Source organism: Pristiophorus japonicus, chromosome 5 (genome assembly GCF_044704955.1).
Source record: "Pristiophorus japonicus isolate sPriJap1 chromosome 5, sPriJap1.hap1, whole genome shotgun sequence".
Classification (NCBI taxonomy): domain Eukaryota; kingdom Metazoa; phylum Chordata; class Chondrichthyes; family Pristiophoridae; genus Pristiophorus; species Pristiophorus japonicus.
In genome coordinates this window covers 195,465,380-195,486,359 of record NC_091981.1, presented here as the reverse complement: position 1 = coordinate 195,486,359, position 20,980 = coordinate 195,465,380, and the positions used below count along the sequence as shown (strand labels likewise).

The 20,980-nt window shown below is 42.7% G+C and overlaps 1 protein-coding gene across 3 annotated transcripts in view; it reads left to right on the top strand.

The window, feature by feature from the left end:
- Window positions 1-20,980, top strand: part of LOC139264553 (cullin-1) — a 129,535-nt gene that overhangs the window by 62,916 nt on the left and 45,639 nt on the right. For all 3 annotated transcript variants that reach the window (XM_070881191.1, XM_070881192.1, XM_070881193.1), the window contains exons 4-7: window positions 13,660-13,827; window positions 19,750-19,800; window positions 20,520-20,610; window positions 20,748-20,911. In XM_070881191.1, coding sequence (XP_070737292.1) covers window positions 13,660-13,827; window positions 19,750-19,800; window positions 20,520-20,610; window positions 20,748-20,911 — 474 coding nt within the window. The remainder of the gene's footprint in view (window positions 1-13,659; window positions 13,828-19,749; window positions 19,801-20,519; window positions 20,611-20,747; window positions 20,912-20,980) is intronic.

The following is a 20,980-nucleotide window of genomic DNA, read 5'->3' as shown; positions in this document are numbered from 1 at the left end:
AGTGTGGAATTTGCTACCACAGGAAGTTGTTGAGGCAAATATTTTTAGATGCTTTCAAAAGGAAACTAGACAAGTACATGAGTGAAAGGGGAATAGAAAGTTATGCTGAAAGTCTGAGATGAGGTCAATGGAATGGAGGAGACTCGTGTGAATCGTGAAAATCTGACCAGTTTATAGCAATGGAGGAGCATTAGATGAGCTTGAGGAACACTCCTTTAATGTCTTGCATTCTGATTACCAGATAAGGCTATTTAAAACGGGAAAAAAACCGTACTGCCGCCCCTTCTTCTTTACCTGCAAGGTTGATGAGTAATCTGGTCATTGCTAAGATATAATTAGAATACTCTGGCTTCAAGTCATTTGTTTTATGTGTACTCATCCAAGAACCTGAAGGAAGGATTTGCATTTATATAGTACCTTTCAAATCTAAGGCTTCCAAAGCAATTCAGAGCCAATTAATTTTAAAGTGTAGTCAATGCAGTAATGCAAGCAAACATGGCTGGAATTTGGACACATCAAGATCCCACAAACAAGACTGAGATAAAATGACCAATTAATCTGTCTGGTGGTGTTGGTTGAGGGATAAATCTTGGTCACGGCACCAGAGAAAACCCTCTGCTCTTTGAAAAGTGCTGTGGGATCTTTGACATTCAGGCAGATGGGCCCTCAGCTTAATATCTGATCTGACAATACAGCACTCCCTCAATACTGCATCAATTGTCAGCCTAGATTATGTGCTGGAGCCTTGGTTTGAACTCACAACCATCGGACTGAGGAGAGAGTCCTTACAGAGCCAAGCTGACAGTACATTGCCTTGCATTGAAATCATGGCTAGATCAGCAATGTTATCTTGAGAAGATTGCATAAAGTCAGTCTGAGTACCAGAAAGCATTCATCAATTCACTTTGGAGGGGAAATAACAGACAAGCCGAGAGTATCCATCTCCCAAAAGTTCTGTCAAATGTTGACCATTTGGTATGTCCTTTCACTCTCCATGACTATTTTAAATTTGATGACCCCTTGTCACTGACTCTCAACCATCCCTATTCATCGTATCTGTTGTGTATGTATAACATAAGTATATACTCTGTATACTCAATGTACAGTTACATAAGACCACTGGATGTATCTTCACATTGTATACACTATGCCTGTACCACCAGAGGGTGCAACTGGTGGAGACCTCGGGGTCACCTGTACATTGCAGGTAACCAGGTATAAAAGGGAGCTCACCATGCTGTACCCTCACTCAGGAGCTGCAATAAATGAACTAGGGTCACAACAGTTCAAGTACAATACCTTGCCTCGTGGAGTCATTACTAGAGTGCTTACAGACACAATAACTGGCGACGAGATTACAAATTTCCACGCGAAAAAGGGCTAACCTTGGCAACTTTAAACAATTCGCCGATGGGGAAGATTGGGATGCCTTTGTGGAAAGGCGAAAACACTTTTTCATTGCGAACGACCCGGCAGGAGACACACCGACCTCGCTGGCTGATGAGCGCAGAGCTATCCTGCTCAGCAGTTGTGGACGCACAGTCTATGGCCTTGTCAGGGACTTGCTAGCCCCAGAGAAGACAACAACCAAAAAGTATGCGGGGCTCATAACGATGATACAGGAACAGCTCAAACCAAAAGAGAGCATCCTCACAGCCAGACACCGGTTCTATTCACACCGGCGGCCTGCAGGCCAAGAAATTGCAAAATATGCTGCAGACCTCTGACGATTGGCTGCACCATGTGATTTTGGCGACCACCTCACCGAAGCGCTGTGGGACATCTTTGTTATTGGAATCAGCTACGAGGGCCTTCTCCACAGGCTGCTTTCTGCGGACACCATGGTCAGCCTGCAGAAGGCAATTAACGTCAGCCAGGCGTTCATGGCCTCGGCCTGTGATTCCAAGTGGATGATGACTCACCCCCAGGACTCTAACCCGGCAAGTACTGTGAACCGTTTGCAGCCGCCTTGCCTCTAAAAGACATCAAACGGTCTCTCTCAGGGTAGAGAGAACAGAAACGCGAGTCCCACAACCCTGAGCCTGCCACATGGGACCAACTGGCCAGCCCCATGCTGGCGCTGTGGAGGAAATCACAGGGCCCATCAGTGCCGCTACAAAGACTATACTTGCAAAGGCTGTAACACGAAGGGCCACCTCCAGCGAATGTGCAAGAGAAATTTTACTCACCGAGTCGCTGAAGAGTTGGCTGATCATCCGGACTCCAGTGCTGATGAAGAGGAAGAGAAAATCCAGGAGGCAGCTCAGCCCCACGAAGAGGTGTACTGAGTGTTTACCTGCTCCACCAAGAGTTCTCCATTGAAAATGGAAGTTGAAATCAACGGTGTTCCAGTCACGATGGAGGTGGACACTGGCGAACCAATCGCTGATGAATCAGGCGGCCTTTGAGAAACTCTGGGACAGTCCAAGCGAATGACCTAAAATGATCCTGATCCAGGTGAAGCTGCTCACCTACACAAACGACCCCATCCCAGTTGTTGGCAGCATGAATGTTCAGGTGTCCCATGGCGGCGCGATGCACAAGTTACCTTTTGTGGATCATTGCCGGTGATGGTCCAACACTGATGGAAGAAGATGGATGAAACAAATCCAAATCTGTTGGAGCTAGGAAAACCTCCAAGGCCCGGCGATTGACGTCCTATGCGGCCCCAAATTTGGATCCAGCACAACACCTGAAAATCCAACCGTCCAACTCGACTGCGTGAAAATGACAGACCGCTCAACCCAACTGCGAGATGATCCAGTCCAAACGACCCGACCTCACCTTCCAGGCTCCAGTGGCAGGACTCTGGAGGAAGAAGATCGGCGCAGAAGGTTACTTCTCTGTTTCCATGGCAGAACCTGGGGAGAAAAGGATCACTGCAGCCTACCTCATGGCGAGAGAAGATGGCGTCCGCACCACGAGGTGAAGCGCCTGAAGTAAAGATGGCGGCAGCCAGACCACGAGGGGCAGCGTTGAGGAAGCAACACGTGATTCCGAGCAGCGAACTGGATTGGGGTAAAGATTGCAAGGTCCTTTTTTAAAGGAGACCGGCAACCCATCACAATTAAAGGGACAGTTCCACTCTTTGCATTTGTCAATTACATCTTTTACATGTGTATTACCGGCATCGCTGTACAAATGTATAAAGGCAACGAACAGTGTCAAGTCGGGTGATTGCGGTCAGAGCCTATTATGACTGTAAATGAAGAAATGATGTGCGATGCTGGGTTCTACATGTACGCCGACAAAACCAAGGGCAACCTCCTGTCTGAAGCACCCAGGTCCAGCAGGCTACCCGATCATGTAGCCTGCGCCTCCGGAACCAATGTGATCACACAGGGAGCATACCAACTGCAGGACCAGCGATCAGCGGACGGCAAAGGCACCACTACTGGCACCCTGTCCCAGATCGGCTCCACCTCTCTGGCCACCAGGGCCAGTACCGGGAGCAAGAGGCTAGCACCCTCCAGCCCTCCCAACGGGACCTGGGATGACTAGGCTCCCACTATCGCTGAACGGCAGGAGGGAGACACTGCAACCCTCAAAGGAGGACGGGGAAGCCCCACATTCCTGTGGCTCTGCCCACCACTAGGCAACGGCAAAGACCCTGAGACTCAGCCAGGTGAGCGATCTGAGCCTACCCAGCTGGCAGGGGGCGCAGCGCCGCCATCAGACAACCTGGACACCACAGTCCGGTTACTCTGGAACTAGCGTCCTCACCCACCTGCTACCTACAACTACACCCCAGGAGCAAGACTGTGATACCATGTACGTACCTTACCTATAAAATATACTTATTCCACTACTGCAAAACCCAAATAGTGACGTAATTGTAATGTCTGTAAGCTTGTAATGTTTGTAGCTCCACACTGTGGATGTGGACGTATGGTGTACTGCAAGTGCAGGGTTGTTAATAAACAGAACCAGGCAGATTTCCGGAGGTTTCCGAGAGAGCTGCCTGCCATGTTAGGAGCTGTGTGTGCTTGTGCTCTGTGACTATATCACATTTGGCGATTGAGATGGGATTTTTCGGATGATTTAAGGCTTAAATTTTGTTGAAGGATTCAGCCAGCCGACAGAGAGACTTTGGAAGTTTCCGTCTTTGGAAAAAAGCTACAAAATCCGAGGTAAAATACAGCACATGGTGTGAACAGCTAGAGATTAAAATAGCAGGTGTAATCGGACATTTGGGGGAATATAGACACAACCGAGAACGTTTTAAAGCGTATGTGGATCGGCTAGAAATGTATTTCACTGCAAATAACATAATCGAAGTTCCAGACAATGCAGTCCAGAACTGGGCTGGGTAAAAAAAGCGATCTTGTTATCGGTGGCGGGTCCAACATTGTACAAAACCCTTGTAAATCTGCTTGTGCCCGATAAGCCAAAGGACACAATACTTAGAGATTTTAATGAAGCTGGAGCAGCACTATAACCCCAAACAGTTAGAAATTGCTGAAAGCTATCGTTTCGGGATTCGGAATCAAAAGACTGATGAAAGTATCAATGATTACATCGTAGCATTAAAAAAGCTATCGATGCACTGTAATTTTGGAAACTTTCAAAACCAAGCATTACGGGATCGTTTTGTTTGTGGGGTGAAAAATGATACGATCAGAAGGAAGTTATTGACAACGGATGACTTGACTTTTGAGATTGCTTGTCCGACAGCAAGGTCGATGGGCATGGCCGAACAATATTCCCGAGAATGAAATAATGATTACGGTCGTCAGTTAACCGAGGTAAATCACCTGCAGGTTCAAAGTAAAAGATGGTGGGGGCCCAAAGTCTCAGAAACTGGAAATTCCAACAGAGCGTCAAAGTCGTGCTATAGGTGCCTGGGACAACACATTGCTCAAAGTTGTCCATCCGTGAAGGCAGAGTGTTTCTTCTGCAGAAAGACTGGGCATCTTGCGAAGGCATGCCGACTGAAGGGTAAACCAGTTTTTAAAGCTGAGTCCAGCGTTCAAAGCTATGAGTAGAAATCCCAAGAGACTACATAGCATGGAGGAACAACAACAGGATGAGGAAATGTTAGAGTTACACGTCATCAGGAGCACGAGGTTAACTGACAGCGATTCGGAAAGCATCAAAATCCACATAGATGTTGCGGGATTCAAGATACCAATGGAAATTGACACGGGTGCATCCGTGAGTGTAGTACCGGAGTCACTATACCGCGACAATTGCGTGATTTCCAACTGGAGAAATCCAAGATAGAGCTGCGAGGCTACTCGGGAGAGAAAATTCCTGTGGTAGGTCGTATCACCGTAACGGTGAAATATAAAGATCAATTTCAGAACTTCCCTCTAATAGTAGTGAAAGCAGACAAGTCTGCCGGACTAGGAAAAAATTGGTTGAGCTCACTGAAGCTGGATTGGAGTAAGATTTTCTGTGTGGAAGCGAGATTTTCATCAACGGATGAGGTTATCAAGAAGTATCCGAAGGTGTTCTGCGAAACGAGCAGTCCGATCCAAGGCTTCAAGGCGCGTGTCAGGGTACAGAAGGACGCTAGATCGGTTTACTACAAGCCACGTTCCGTACCATGTGCACTCAAGGAGAAAGTTGAGCAAGAACTCAAAAGACTGGAGACTGAGAACATTATTTGTAAGATAGAACGATGTAATTGGGCTACACCCATTGTTGTTGTACCTAAGTCCGATGGTAAGGTAAGATTGTGTGGTGATTATAAAGTAACCGTAAACCAGGTTCTAGAGGGTAATGTCCCCAATACATTGCCGAATAGAGAAGATTTTTTCACAACACTGACAGGTGGTCAGATCTTCTGAAAACTAGATCTTACAAATGCCCACTTACAGCTTGAACAAGATGAGGAGTCCAAGTCATGTTTGACTATAAATACTCATCTAGGCCTAAATCAATTTAATAGGCTACAGTTTGGAGTGTCTTCCGCCCCTGCCATATTCCAAGGGGTGATGAACCAGATTTTGCAAGGTATTGAAGGGGTAGTATGTTATTTGGATGACATACTAATTTCAGCACCAAATGGGCAAATTCATCATAACCTATTGAATGAAGTCCTCAAACGACTAGAGAAGCACAGAGTACGAGTGTCTGCTCGTAAGTGTGAGTTATTTAAAAACTCAGTGGAGTACTTGGGGTACAAAGCAGACAAAGATGGTTTACATCCAACCATGGAAAAATTGGATGCAGTTAGAAAAGCAAAAGCAATTGGTCTCTCCTCCCCACTACGTAATACATGAGAGATCACTGTCCCAACTCCATACGGAGAGGCATCACATGCTAGCTTAATCTCCTTAGATATGTCATAGTGAACGAACAAGGTGCTCTCTACCAATTTGCTTTTACACTCCTTGAATGCTGTATTGCATTCTTTTGACCACTTCCAATGGACCTGTTTTTTCAAAAGTTTGTTCAGTGGATGTGACACTCCCAGGAATGTCACTGAACTTTGTTCATTCTTGGGTCTTTTGAGCTATTATGGGAAGTTCCTACCAAATTTGGCTACAGTATTACATCCAGTGAACGAACTTTTGAAAAAACAGGTGCATTGGAAGTGGTCAAAAGAATGCGATACAGCATTCAAGGAGTGTAAAAGCAAATTGGTAGAGAGCACCATGTTCGTTCACTATGACATACCTAAGGAGATTAAGCTAGCATGTGATGCCTCTCCGTATGGAGTTGGGATAGTGATCTCTCATGTATTACGTAGTGGGGAGGAGAGACCAATTGCTTTTGTTTCATGCACTCTCAGTGCCAGTGAGAATAATTATGCGCAAATTGAAAGGGAAGCTTTGGTATTAATTTTTGGGGTCAAGATGTTTCACAAATACTTGTGTGGTCAAAAGTTTACCATTGTTACAGACCATAAGCCCCTAACAGCAATCCTCCATCCAAAATCCCCAGTTCCAACATTAGCTGCAGCCCGAATGCAGACTTGGGCTTTGATTTTGTCAGACTATACATATGATATTGAATACAGACGATCAGCTGATCACAGTAATGCTGATGCAATGTCTAAATTGCCCTCCCCATCACAAGTTGCACCCGATAAGGAAGAAGTGTTTTATTTTTCATACATTGATGAACTGCCAGTCACAGCTGAAGAGATTGGTAGAGCAACCAAACGTGACCCAGTGACTTCAAAGGTGTATGAGTGTATATATAGCAAATGGATAGCCAAACCAGGTAACTGACAAAGATACACATCCACTCTTCATTCATAGGAATGAATTATCAGTCGATAAAGATTGTATCATGTGGGGTGCAAGAGTGGTTATACCAAATAAATTCAGGTCCATATTATTAGGAGACCTCCATGACCAGCACCTGGGGATGGGCTTGACCAAGAGTTTTGCACGCATTTATTTATGGTGGCCAGGTCTTGATAAAGAGATAGAGTACATCATGTGTCAGTGTACGACATGTCAATCGGTAAGCAAGCAACCACCACCAGTACCATTACAGCCATGGAAATGGCCTCCCAGGGTGTGGCAAAGGCTACATATTGATTTTGCTGAGTTCGAAGGACAACAATTGTTCATTGTGATCGCCATTCGAAGTGGGTTGAGGTGTTTCCAATGTGGAAAATAACAAGAAGTAAAACATTGGACATTTTACGAAAATTATTTTCTTCATTTGGCATCCCTGAAGAAATTGTTTTGGATAATGGACCACAATTTCGTTCAGAAGAATTTGCACAATTCACGAGCAAAAATGTTGTGAAACATACTAAGGTTCCACCACACCATCCTGCTTCGAATGGTGCAGCAGAGCGCACTGTACAAATTGTAAAACGTGCCCTCATAAAACAAATGTTAGATCCAAATCCAAGGAAACGACAGTTGTCATTGGATCACAAATTGGCTAATTTTTTGATTACATATCGAAATAATCATACAACTATTGGTAGAACACCAACAGAGTTGTTTCTCAAACGACAACCATGAACCAGATTCTCATTGTTAAAGCCACATTTGACATAGTCCGTAGAAGGGATACAATTAAAACAAAAAGAGAATCATGATCGAGGTAAGAGTAAAAGAGGTGTGAAATTAAACCAGAAGGAGAGAGTGAAGAACCATCACCATAAATGGTTAAAGTGGTTACCAGGAAGAGTGGTGAAGATATGTGGTCCTCGCACATATTTGGTAAAGATGTTTGATAATGGACAGGTTAGGTTTGTTCACATTGATATTTTACATACAGACATGGAAGGAGTTGAAGGTGGGAATGATTCAGTTATTTCTGACTCATCAGATAGTTTTGATACACCAGTAGCAAATCCTAAATCCAATGTACTAGAAATAAATCCAGGAGAGAATCCGAATGAAAGTCTTGAGTCTGAGTCAGGAAAACAAAGAGCCTGAAGTTAGTGAGTTCAAATGAAAATCAAGGAAATTCCGTGGAGGAAAACGTTCCTCAGGATGAGCCTCGAATGAGTTTAGATTCAACACCATGTTTGGAAGGTTCTGTTCAAGAGCAAAGGTATCCTCTTCGAAACAGAAAACAAGTGGTGAAGTTAAATTTGTAAATATGGAAAAAAAAATAAGTCTATACCCTGTGTTATGTATAAAAATGAAAGTTATGTATGATTATTATAATAACTTCTTCATTAAGGAGGGAGAAGTCTAATGTCTGTAAGCTTGTAATGTTTGTAGCTCCACACTGTGGATGTGGACATATGGTGTACTGCAAGTGCAGGGTTAATAAAAAACAGAACCAGGCAGATTTCCGGAGGCTTCCGAGAGAGCTGCCTGCCATGTAGGAAGCTGTGTGTGCTTGTGCTCTGTGAATATATCACAGTAATGAATCCTATTTCTTATTTTTTTGGTTCTTTCCGTCTGTATATGTATGCACATGCAGGTGTTGAGCCACACACATGGTCTATGTATGGGAGGGGGGAATTGGATGTATGCAGCCATGGACACACATGGATCACACCCAGAACCCACTCAACCCCCCCACTACAATGCCCAACCGTCCACTGCTGACCATTTCCCAATGTTGTGACAATAAGGACTTGGGGCTGTCGAAATCTCGACCTCCGAAAAGAATGACTCCGACACTTTCAGCTCCGGCAGAAGTTTATTTAATTTACTTGCCATCAAGGGGCAGGTCACACTCAGTCAATGGCTAAGTGAACACCTCCGAAATGGTACAGTTTCACGAGATATTTATACAGTCAAACCCAAGTTATGGCCTCTCCCTGTGTATTGGCTCTGTCTCGCAGTCAGTGAATACAGATAAAGAGTTAATTACTACATCCTTGTCCTGACATGGTTTCCAGATATTTCCTTTTGTCAGGGTTATTAGTTGGCCAGCCGGCCATTACTCCATGAGAGTGTGGTAATGAGCTATTACCTGTCTTGCATTGTGTCAGGATTGTTCAGTTTCCTAGTCAGTTATCTGTTTGCATCAAATGGATGAGGTCTCTACAAGAGATAATGGCTGGTGGTTTGAGTACTTCGAAAAGAGTGGGGTGGCATGGAACTTGTCGTATAGACAATAGGAGAGCACCATGGGGTGGGGGGGGGGGGGTACTTGTCTCAGCATGACTTGTCTCCTAGCTGTCTGATGGCCATCAGCCATCTCAAACCAGGTTTAGCTGTTTATGAAAGCTGACTGCTTTATGCAGAAAGTTCTGGAAGGACCAGGACTCCATTTTGTTATATATATGTTGCAAAGGGCACACAAATACCATATGGTATCAGCTTAGATAAAAATACATTTCCACAGGGGGGGGGGGCGGGGGCAGTCTACAGGGAGAGAGCCAAGCCAAAGCATAGACCAGGTGCAAGGGCTTTGGGCACTCAAGTCTAGGGCCAGAGCACACAGTGCAAAGGCCAGTGGAACAAGACTTAGGGGGGTGTGATGTGTATGTATAACTTAAGTATATACTCTATACACTCAGTGTACAGTTACATAAGACCACTGGATGTATCTTCACATTGTATACACTATGCCTGTACCACCAGAGGGTGCAACTGGTGGAGACCTAGTGGTCACCTGTACATTACAGGTAACCAAGTATAAAAGGGAGCTCACCATACTGTACCCTCACTCAGGAGCTGCAATAAATGGACTAAGGTCACAACAGTTCAAGTACAGTACCTTACCTCGTGGAGTCATTACTAGAGTGCTTACAGACACAGTAGTATCAAAACTGTTTATCCCTATTAAACTTCGTCTTGGCCTTCTCTGCTTCAGTTGAAATAGTTCCAGTATCTTGAGGCTTTCCCATCTCTGGCATTATCCATGGTGAATCTACTCTAGTTTTAATTTCCTTTCTATTAGGAAACACCCAAAACTGCACACAATACTGGCCTAACTGACAATGAGAAATTTGTATAAAATGATTTTACTCCTGTATTCTATGCTCTAATTTATAAAACCCAAAATGTTATTGGACATTCATATGTTATTTATCTGCACTTGCATTTTCAGGGAATTGTATATTCGAACCTCTAGATCTCTCTTCACACATTTGAGTGTCTTTCCATTAAATGTATGTTCCCATTCCTTGTCTTTCATCTCACGGTTACTTGCTTTTAATCCACATCAAGTTGTATGTGCCACCTGTTGGCACATTCCATTAATCTGTCTATATAGAAACATAAAAAATAGGTGCAGGAGTCGGCCATTTGGCCCTTCGAGCCTGCACCACCATTCAATATGATCATGGCTGATCATGCAATTTCAGTACCCCATTCCTGCTTTCTCTCCATACATACCCATTGATCCCTTTAGCTTGTAAGGGCCACATCTAACTCCCTTTTTGAATATATCTAATGAACTGGCCTCACCAACTTTCTATGGTAGAGAATTCCACAGGTTCGCAATTCTCTGAGTGAAGAAGTTTCTCCTCCTCTCGGTCATAAATGGCTTACCCCTTATCCTTACAGTGACCCCTGGTTCTGGACTTCCCCAACATCGGGAACAATCTTCCAGCATCTAACCTGTCAGAATTTTATATGTTTCTATGAGATCCCCACTCATTCTTCTAAATTCCAGTGAATATAAGCCCAGTCAATCCAGTCTTTCTTCATATGTCCATTCTGCCATCCCGAGAATCAGTCTGGTGAACCTTTGCTGCACTCCCTCAATAGCAAGAATGTCCTTCCTCAGATTAGGAGACCAAAACTGTACACAATATTCAAGGTGTGGCTTCACCAAGGCCCTGTACAATTGCAGTAAGATCTCCCTGTTCTATACTCAAATCCTCTCGCTATGAAGGCCAACATGCCATTGGCCGCCTTCACCACCTGCTATACCTGCATGCCAACTTTTAATGACTGATGTACCATGACACCCAGGTCTCGTTGTACCTCCCCTTTTCCTAATCTGTCACCATTCAGATAATCTGCCTTCCTGTTTTTGCCACCAAAGTGGATAACCTCACATTTATCTACATTATACTGCATCTGCCATGCATTTGCCCACTCACCTAACCTGTCCAAGTCACCCTGCAGCCTCTTAGCATCCTCCTCACAGCTCACACTGCCACCCAGCTTAGTGTCATCTGCAAACTTGGAGATATTACATTCAATTCCTTCATCTAAATCATTAATGCATATTGTAAATAGCTGGGGTACCAGCACTGAACCTTGCAGTACTCCACTAGTCACTGCCTGCCATTCTGAAAAGGACCCGTTTATTCTTACTCTCTGCTTCCTGTCTGCCAACCAGTTCTCTATCCACGTCAATACATTACCCCCAATACCATGTGCTTTAATTTTGCACACCGATCTCTTGTGCGGGACCTTGTCAAAAACCTATTGAAAGTCCAAATACACCTCATCCACTGGTTCTCCTTTTGTCCACTCTACTAGTTACATCCTCAAAAAATTCTAGAAGATTTGTCAAGCATGATTTCCCTTTCTTAAATCCATGCTGACTTGGACCGATCCTGTCACAGCTTTCCAAATGTGCTGCTATTTCATCTTTAATAATTGATTCCAACATTTTCCCCACTACCGGTGTCAGGCTAACCGGTCTATAATTCCCTGTTTGCGCTCTCCCTCCTTTTTTTAAAAAAGTGGGGTTACATTAGCTACCCTCCAATCCATAGGAACTGATCCAGATCATGTTGGAAAATGATCACCATTGCATCTACTATTTCTAGGGCCACTTCCTTAAGTACTCTGGGATGCAGACTATCAAGCCCTGGGGATTTATCGGCCTTCAATCCCATCAATTTCCCTAACACAATTTCTTGACTAATAAGGATTTCCTTCAGTTCCTCCTTCTCGCTAGACCCTCGTTTCCCTAGTATTTCCAGAAAGTTATTTGTGTCTTTCGTGAAGACAGAACCAAAGTATTTGTTCAGTTGGTCTGTCATTTCTTTGTTCCCCATTATAACTTCACCTGATTGTGACTGCAAGGAACCTACAGTTGTCCTCACTTATCTTTTTCTCTTCACATATCTATAGAAGCTTTTACAATCAGTTTTTATGTTCGCTGCAAGCTTACTCTCGTACTCTATTTTCCCCCTCCTAATTAAACCCTTTGTCCTCCTCTGCTGAATTCTAAATGTCTCCCTGTCCTCGGGTTTGCTGCTTTTTCTGGCAAATTTATATGCCTCTTCCTTGGATTTAACACTATCCCCAATTTCCCTTGTTAGTCACGGTTGAGCTGTTTTATTTTTTACGCCAGATAGGGATGTACAGTTGCTGAAGTTCATCCATGTGATCTTTAAATGTTTGCCATTGCCTATCCGCCATCAACCCTTTTAAGTATAATTCTCCAGTCTATTCTAGCCCATTCACGTCTCATACCATCGAAGGGGCTATCTAAATGCAAATAGTAATATTTAGTGCAAAAGCCTTGGCTCACAACAGGTACAGGTCTTTGAAATGCAGTAACCTGCATGAATCGTAAATAGCACTCGATCTTAAATGTGGAAAGAGCTACATTTATTTAACAGTTTGTCTTGATTTTCACGAACTTTGATTTGATTTCCACAAACTTTGCTGTGAAAGGAATGAGAAGCTACGGTGCCATCTCAACTGTCGTGACCATCTCATTAGTCACCTTGATGTTGGAATAAGAGAGTCAATTTGTAGTGCTTTTAGTCTTGTCAAGAATACTTGGCATAAAGGTCATGTAATAGTATTCAATATTTCTGGAGCATTTCCCAAGGTATGACATCCTCAATCTTTGTTGCACGATTTGGGATCATGTGATGATTATTGAATTGGGTATATGACCTCATCATTATATGGATGATCATCTTATTGCAACGTCTGTGGGTGCCTCCAGAAAGTGTTCTTGGCCTCAGTCCTGATCCTTTTCATCTATGACCAAAACTGCTCTCTTTGCTAACACCACCTTCACTTGGTCACTGTACCCACGTCTATTATACTTATACAAGTGGTTATTCGGTTTAATTATCTAGTTGCAAGGGTAATCATGAAAAACATAATTTTTTAGCAAGTATTGATTAAAATTTTAATATACAATTTATTGGACCCAAAAGCTTTTTTTAGTTATCTTTACAATAAGGTGACTTGACATGTTGTCTTTTATGGGAAGTAGCAGCATGATATAACTAGTTTAATTTGTTTAAAAAAAATCCCATTCTGTAATGGATGAACTTGATAGGTTTTCACTGCACTCCAATTCATGTGAAATGTGATTTACAAAAGAGAATAGTTTGTAATTTCTCTCCTATAGGATGGTGAAGACTTGATGGATGAGAGTGTATTGAAGTTTTATACTCAGCAGTGGGAAGATTACAGGTTTTCCAGTAAAGTATTGAACGGAATCTGTGCGTACCTCAATCGACACTGGGTCCGTCGTGAATGTGATGAAGGACGTAAAGGAATTTACGAAATCTATTCAGTAAGAAACCATTGTTTTATTTCATTTTTGAGAGCATTTATTATAGCTGAACAGGTTGTATTTTTTGCCTATCGATAGAGGCTTTGTTGGAACCATTAGAGTATAATAAATTTAAAACGGTAAGTGGTCACAACATTCTAATGGTATTGCAATTGTATGCAGCGTGTGCATAATGTTGAGACACCCGTTGGGACAATCTCGAACATTATGTTGCATTCTTGCAACCACCTCCCCCTTCAGGAATCCGGAAGTATCAAGTTACCTGGTATTTACATTAAATTTTCCCCAAATGATCTCAGAAACTCTCCAATGAGCGCAAACTCCATTATACCAGCAGGAAATGAAAATCCGTGATGTTCCCAAAGTCAGTTTTCTGCTCTAAACTGGAAAGAGCTGGCACGAAGAGTCAGCAATGTGCACAGGTTTAAATGGCCATTCCGCTATGAGAATGTAAGCATTGCGATCGCAAATCACTAGTTTTAAAATGCCTCTTAGCAACTCAAAGGGTACGTATGTGAATCTTGGCTGAACTAAAATATTGGAGTTGCAATAAACAAGCTAGCCAATGCAGAAACTGAAATCCAGTCTTACTAAATGCACGTCCCATCAGTGGACTAAGTGAGTCCTGGATGCAGTAGCGCCACCCGGCAACAGCATGGACAGCAGGAACAAACTCCTCCCAATTTAAAATAAACATCACTGAATACGTATGTCAATTTTGAACTTTCAACAACAGAACCCCACCCCCCTCCAACCTTGCCCTCTCCCCACTGAGTGACAAAATAGAGCACGGTGCATTGGAACCCCGTCCCAGCTAAGGAACATAATGCTCTTGCTGCCGCCTCCTCCTAAATGGGATAATATAGTTTGTCCAATGAAATCTAGGCCCTTCCTCACTGCAGGTAATCTCTCATCCTCCAGTGAATAATCACCAATTGCTCCCCCACCGCCCCCCCCCCCCAAGCATTTTTTTGGCGTCATCTCATGCTGCCACCATTTCCCCCTCCCCCTGCTTGACCTAAGTACTGTACTTGGTGTTAACGCCACGTATGCAACGCCACTAATAATCTAGTTAAAAAAATACACTTATCCATATATTCCTGCCAAGTGAGCTTTATTAAACTAAAAATAATAGAAGAATAAGTATTAATTACTAAACCAATTGTTTATTTTAAAGGAACCATATAGAGCAGGTTGATCTGCTAAAGAAGTAATCCTTTAAATATAATGGCATATTGTGAAATGTATTTCCTTTTTTGTAGATTTCAGTAAGATTAATATTTAAATGGATAGTTCATTCATTTCCCTCTTTCCCCCCCCCCCCCCCCCAATCAACTTGCAGTTTCTAGGGCATTCCCTGGCATAGTCAGGAGGCTTCTGCCCAAAATGGATGGGAATATGTAAGTGGTATGTCATTGTGCAAGAGTGATGTCATAATGCCTCCCGTGTCATTTCCCCATGTTGGATGCCATAAAAGTCAGACTTGTAGATTGAGGCCAGCCCCAGCAGATTGTAAGATCCGAAAACGGGCTGTCGGCATACCTTCAGCACCTTCAGATAGGTAAGTTGTAAATTGTTATGGGCCAGCAAAGAGGAACCCATCTGGCTATTGTTCTTGACAACAGCCAGAAAGCACTGAAGCTTGTGGGAATTAGCAAACCTCCACAGTAGGCATGTTCCCTCCCCCATTCTGGGGTAACCACCCATTTCTAGTGGAGTTTTCATGGCCAGCTGAAGGCCATGGCATACAAAAGAGCCGATGGCATTCTATCTGGGTTTAGCTGCGCTCTCGTCAGATACAGAGCACTAGTGTACCACTTGACTTGAGCTGTTGTAAAGAGTGGGGGGGGGGGGGAGGGGACGGAAATCTCCCCAGTGAAATGCATAGATGTACATCCTTTTAATGGTTGTTTACCTTTAGGATTACCTTCAGTTCATTCTCTTTGTGTCCTATCCATTTAAAACTGGAAATTGGCAGGGAATGTGACGATCAGAATAATGGAAACAAAATAGATACATGTAGAAGGTATATAATATATGCCATAGGACAGAGGTGCCTTGTACAAAGCATATAGAAGAATGTAGTGGTCTTGATTTTTGTGTGCTACTGCTAATTCTGAGCACTTTTGTGCAGGATGCTTTGCCACAGGGTTCTCAAGAATTAATGAAGTGCACTCTGGGTGGCAGGTACAAGTGAAATATAACAGAACTTGAATGAATAACCATTGGGTTAAACTAAGAGCTTCTTCAGCAGGCAATCCATAAATTTAAGTTTTGTAGCTTTCCTCCTTCTACTCGAGTGTCTTTCTAATCCATATTTCATTGTTACCTCATCTTGGCTAGCCTGTGTCATTGCAGTGAATGTTCCTGATATACTTATACATTTTCTGCCCATGAAAACATGGTATATCAACTCATGACCCTTTTGAACGTAACATGGGTAAGATTGACCTAATACCACTAACTAATTTGGACCCAGCCTAATGCAGTATATACCTAAAGAATTGTTAAGCAGCAAAGTGGAAGACATTTAGGAAGGATAGATAGAGAGCAAAAAGAGGCGAGGTGGCGTTGCTGGTTAAAGAGGAAATTAATGCAATAGTAAGGAGGGACATGAGCTTGGATGATGTGGAATTGATATGGGTGGAGCTGCGGAATACCAAAGGGCAGAAAACGCTAGTGGGAGTTGTGTACACACCACCAAACAGTAGTAGTGAGGTTGGGGACAGCATCAAACAAGAAATAAGGGTACAGCAGTTATCATGGGTGACTTTAATTACATATAGATTGGGCTAACCAAACTGGTAGCAATGCAGTGGAGGAGGATTTCCTGGAGTGTATTAGGGATGGTTTTCCAGACCAATATGTCGAGGAACCAACTAGAGAGCTGGCCATCCTAGACTGGGTGATGTGTAATGAGAAGGGACTAATTAGCAATTTTGTTGTGCGAGGCCTCTTGGGGAAGAGTGACCATAATATGGTAGAATTCCTTATTAAGATGGAGAGTGACACAGTTAATTCGGAAACTAGGGTCCGGAACTTAAGGAAAGGTAACTTCGATGGTATGAGGCGTGAATTGGCTAGAATAGACTGGCAAATGATACTTAAAGGGTTGATGGTGGATGAGCAATGGCAAACATTTAAAGATCACATGGATGAACTTCAGCAGTTGTACATCCCTGTCTGGAGTAAAAATAAAACTGGGAAGGTGGCTCAACTGTGGCTAACAAGGGAAATTAAGGATAGTATTAAAACCAAGGAAGAGGCATAGAAATTGGCTAGAAAAAGCAACAAACCTGAGGTCTGGGAAAAATTTAGTATTCAACGGAGGAGGACTAAGGGTTTAATTAAGAGGGGGAAAGTAGAGTACGAGAGGAAGCTTGCAGGGAACATAAAAACTGACTGCAAAAGCTGCTATAAATATGTGAAGACAAACGTAGGTTCCTTGCCGTCGGATTCAAGTGAATTTATAATGGGGAACAAAGAAATGGCAGACCAATTGAACAAATATTTCGGTTCTGTCTTCACGAAGCAAGACACAAATAACCTTCCGAATGTACTAAGGGATAGTGGGTTTAGGGAGAAGGAGGAACTGAAGGATATCCTTATTAGGCGGGAAATTGTGTTGGGGAAATTGATGGGATTGAAGGCCGATAAATCCCCGGGGCCCGATAGTCTGCTTAAGGAATACTTAAGGAAGTGGCCCTAGAAATAGTGGATGCATTGGTGATCATTTTCCAACAGTCTATCGACTCTGGATCAGTTCCTATGGATTGGAGGGTAGCGAATGTAACACCACTTTTTAAAAAAGGAGGGAGAGAGAAAACGGGTAATTATAGACCGGTTAGCCTTACATCAGTAGTGGGGAAAATGTTGGAATCCATCATTGAGGATTAAATAGCAGCGCATTTGGAAAGCTGTGACCGGATCGGTCCAAGTCAGCATGGATTTATGAGGGGGAAATCATGCTTGACGAATCTTCTGGAATTTATTGAGGATGTAACTAGCAGACTGGACAAGGGAGAACCAGTGGATGTGGTGTATTTGGACTTTCAAAAAGCTTTTGACAAGGTCACACACAAGAGATTGGAGTGCAAAATCCAAGCACATGGTATTGCGGGTAATGTACTGATGTGGATAGAGAACTGGCTGGCAGACAGGAAACAGAGTCGGGATAAACGGGTCCTTTTCAGAATGGCAGGCAGTGACTAATGGCGTGCTGCAGGGCTCAGTACTGGGACCCCAGCTCTTTACAATATACATTAACAATTTAGATGAAGGAATTGAGTGTAATATCTCCAAGTTTGCAGATGACACTAAACTGGGTGGCGGTGTGAGCTGTGAGGAGGACGCTAAGAGGCTGCAGGGTGACTTGGACAGGTTAGGTGAGTGGGCAAATGCATGGTATAATGTGGATAAATGTCAGGTTATCCATTTTGGGGGCAAAAACAGGAAGGCAGAATATTATCTGAATGGCGGCAGATTAGTAAAAGGGGAGGTGCAACGAGACCTGGGTGTCATGGTTCATCAGTCATTGAAAGTTGGTATGCAGGTACAGCAGGCGGTGAAGAAGGCAAATGTTATGTTGGCCTTCATAGCTAGGGGATTTGAGTATAGGAGCAGGGAGGACTTACTGCAGTTGTACAGGGCCTTGGTGAGGCCTCACCTGGAATATTGTGTTGAGTTTTGGTCTCCCAATCTGAGGAAGGACGTGCTTGCTATTGAGGGAGTGCAGCGAAGGTTCACCAGACTGATTCCAGGGATGGCTGGACTGACATATGAGGAGACTGGATCAACTGGGCCTGTATTCACAAGTTTAGAAGGATGAGAGGGGATCTCATAGACATGTATAAGATTCTGACGGGACTGGACAGGTTAGATGCGGGAGGAATGTTCCCGATGTTGGGGAAGTCCAGAACCAGGGCACATAGTCTTAGGATAATGGGTAGGCTATTTAGGACTGAGATGAGGAGAAACTTCTTCACTCAGAGAGTTGTTAACTTGTGGAATTCCCTGCCGCAGAGAGTTGATTCCAGTTAATTGGATATATTCAAGAGAGAGTTAGATATGGCCCTTACGGCTAAAGAGATTAAGGGGTACGGAGAGAAAGCAGAAAAGGGGTACTGAGGGAATGATCAGCCATGATCTTGAATGGCGGTGCAGGCTCGAAGGGCCGAATGGATTACTCCTGCACCTATTTTCTATGTTTCTAAGACTTGTAGATTAATTTGTCATAGGGTAATAGAATTTTACATCACAGAAGGAGGCCAATTGGCCCGTCATGCCTGCATAATTTTCTGAAAGAGATGCTTACTCTCATTCTCCAGGGCTTACCCCATGATTCTTCAAAATTTATATATTTCAAATATTTATCCACTTCCCCATTAGAAGCTATTATGGATACTGCTTTCACCACTCTTTCTGGTAGCGGTTCCTAACAATCCTCTCCATTTATTTAAAAAAAAACTTCTGCCCTCACCTTTGTTCTTTTGGTGCTGGTTTTTGAATTAATGTTCTCTCGTTGCTGACTCAAGACCAGTGGAAATAGAAGTTTTTTATTTGATTAATTCAACAAAAGCTCCATATAATTTTGAACACCTATCAGATATGACTGAGGAGAAAAAATCTCTCCTCATAACTGAAGTTTCATTCCTGGTATTAGTGAATCTCTTCTGAAGCCTAGTTTCAATTTTAAACATTTCAAGACTGCAACTAAGTATGGAAATCTTTATTACAAAAGAGTTTTTTTTTTAAAGAGTTCAGGAAAACTATGTTGTGTGCCAAGAATATTAACCCAAATATAACATTGTTAACTTTTGGACATTTTCAGATTAGACTTTGTACCATTTGGTGACTGACAATGATTGAAAGCTATTTATTTGTGAGCAACAGTTACTTCAAATCTTTTTAAAATCTTTGCAGCTTGCTTTGGTGACATGGCGGGATTGCTTATTTAGGCCCTTAAATAAGCAGGCAAGTATTTTACCATAGCTATTTATTTATTAAAAAAAAATATATATATGTGAACAGTATTGTGCAATGATTTAAAATTCACAATTTTATCAAACTTTTTCTGAAGGTGTGGTTTAAATGTAAATTTATTTCAAAATTTAAATTCTTAGTGAGACTGCTGCTGCTGTTTTTGTTAATACTGATTTCTTGACACTTACAAAATAGAGACTTTTTATAGTTGTAACATGCTTCTGCTGCAAAGCTACTGAGCCTTAGCTTACAAGTTTAGCATTCTGAGTTGTTTTATGTAACGGGTGCAAGAGCATGCATGTGGTTATAGCAAGCAAAGTGCTTGCATCTGACTGTGAGTTCAGGCACTTTGTTTAATGTCTCTTTAATCATGTACATCAGTGGGTAAATGCACTGTGTATGGAACAGCCCTATGGAGCATAGAGCTCATACACTCTAGTCTGTGCCAAGTTTTTGGATCTCAGTTGGCTTATGCTCAGGACAGCTTAAACAGTCAGCTGGAGTTCTTGTTTCTCACTGCTATCCAGTGACTTCAGCAGCTCTGGCCACATAATCAAGTGGCCTGCTAAACTTGCTGTCTATGTCTGCATGTGTTGATACCTGTATATAGATGACGTTACCTCTACACAACAATTAAAGCCGAGAAAAAAAATAACAAATATAACTTATACAATGGTACACATGGGTAACCTAAATACTGTTCCTGTCAGGTTACAAATGCAGTTCTGAAGCTGATTGAAAAAGAGAGAAATGGCGAAACCATCAACACCAGACTGATCAGCGGTGTGGTTCAGTCCTATGGTAATTTTGAAGTTCTTGTGCTTCCTTAAATGTAGTACTCTGTTATTTGTTGTAAGATGTGTCAGCAGAACCATTTTTTTTTCTCCGAGCTTGTCAAGCTGGATTTTTTTTGTTCATTGTATTTATTTTATTCACAGTTGAACTTGGGCTGAATGAAGACGATGCTTTTGCAAAGGGACCCACATTAACAGTGTATAAAGAATCATTTGAATCACAGTTTTTGGCTGACACAGAGAGGTTTTACACGAGGGAAAGCACTGAGTTTCTACAGCAGAACCCTGTAACAGAATACATGAAAAAGGTAAGTAACTGCAGATTAGATAAGTGAATAGTTTATAAAGTCTGTTTTTCAGACATTACTGACTTGTAA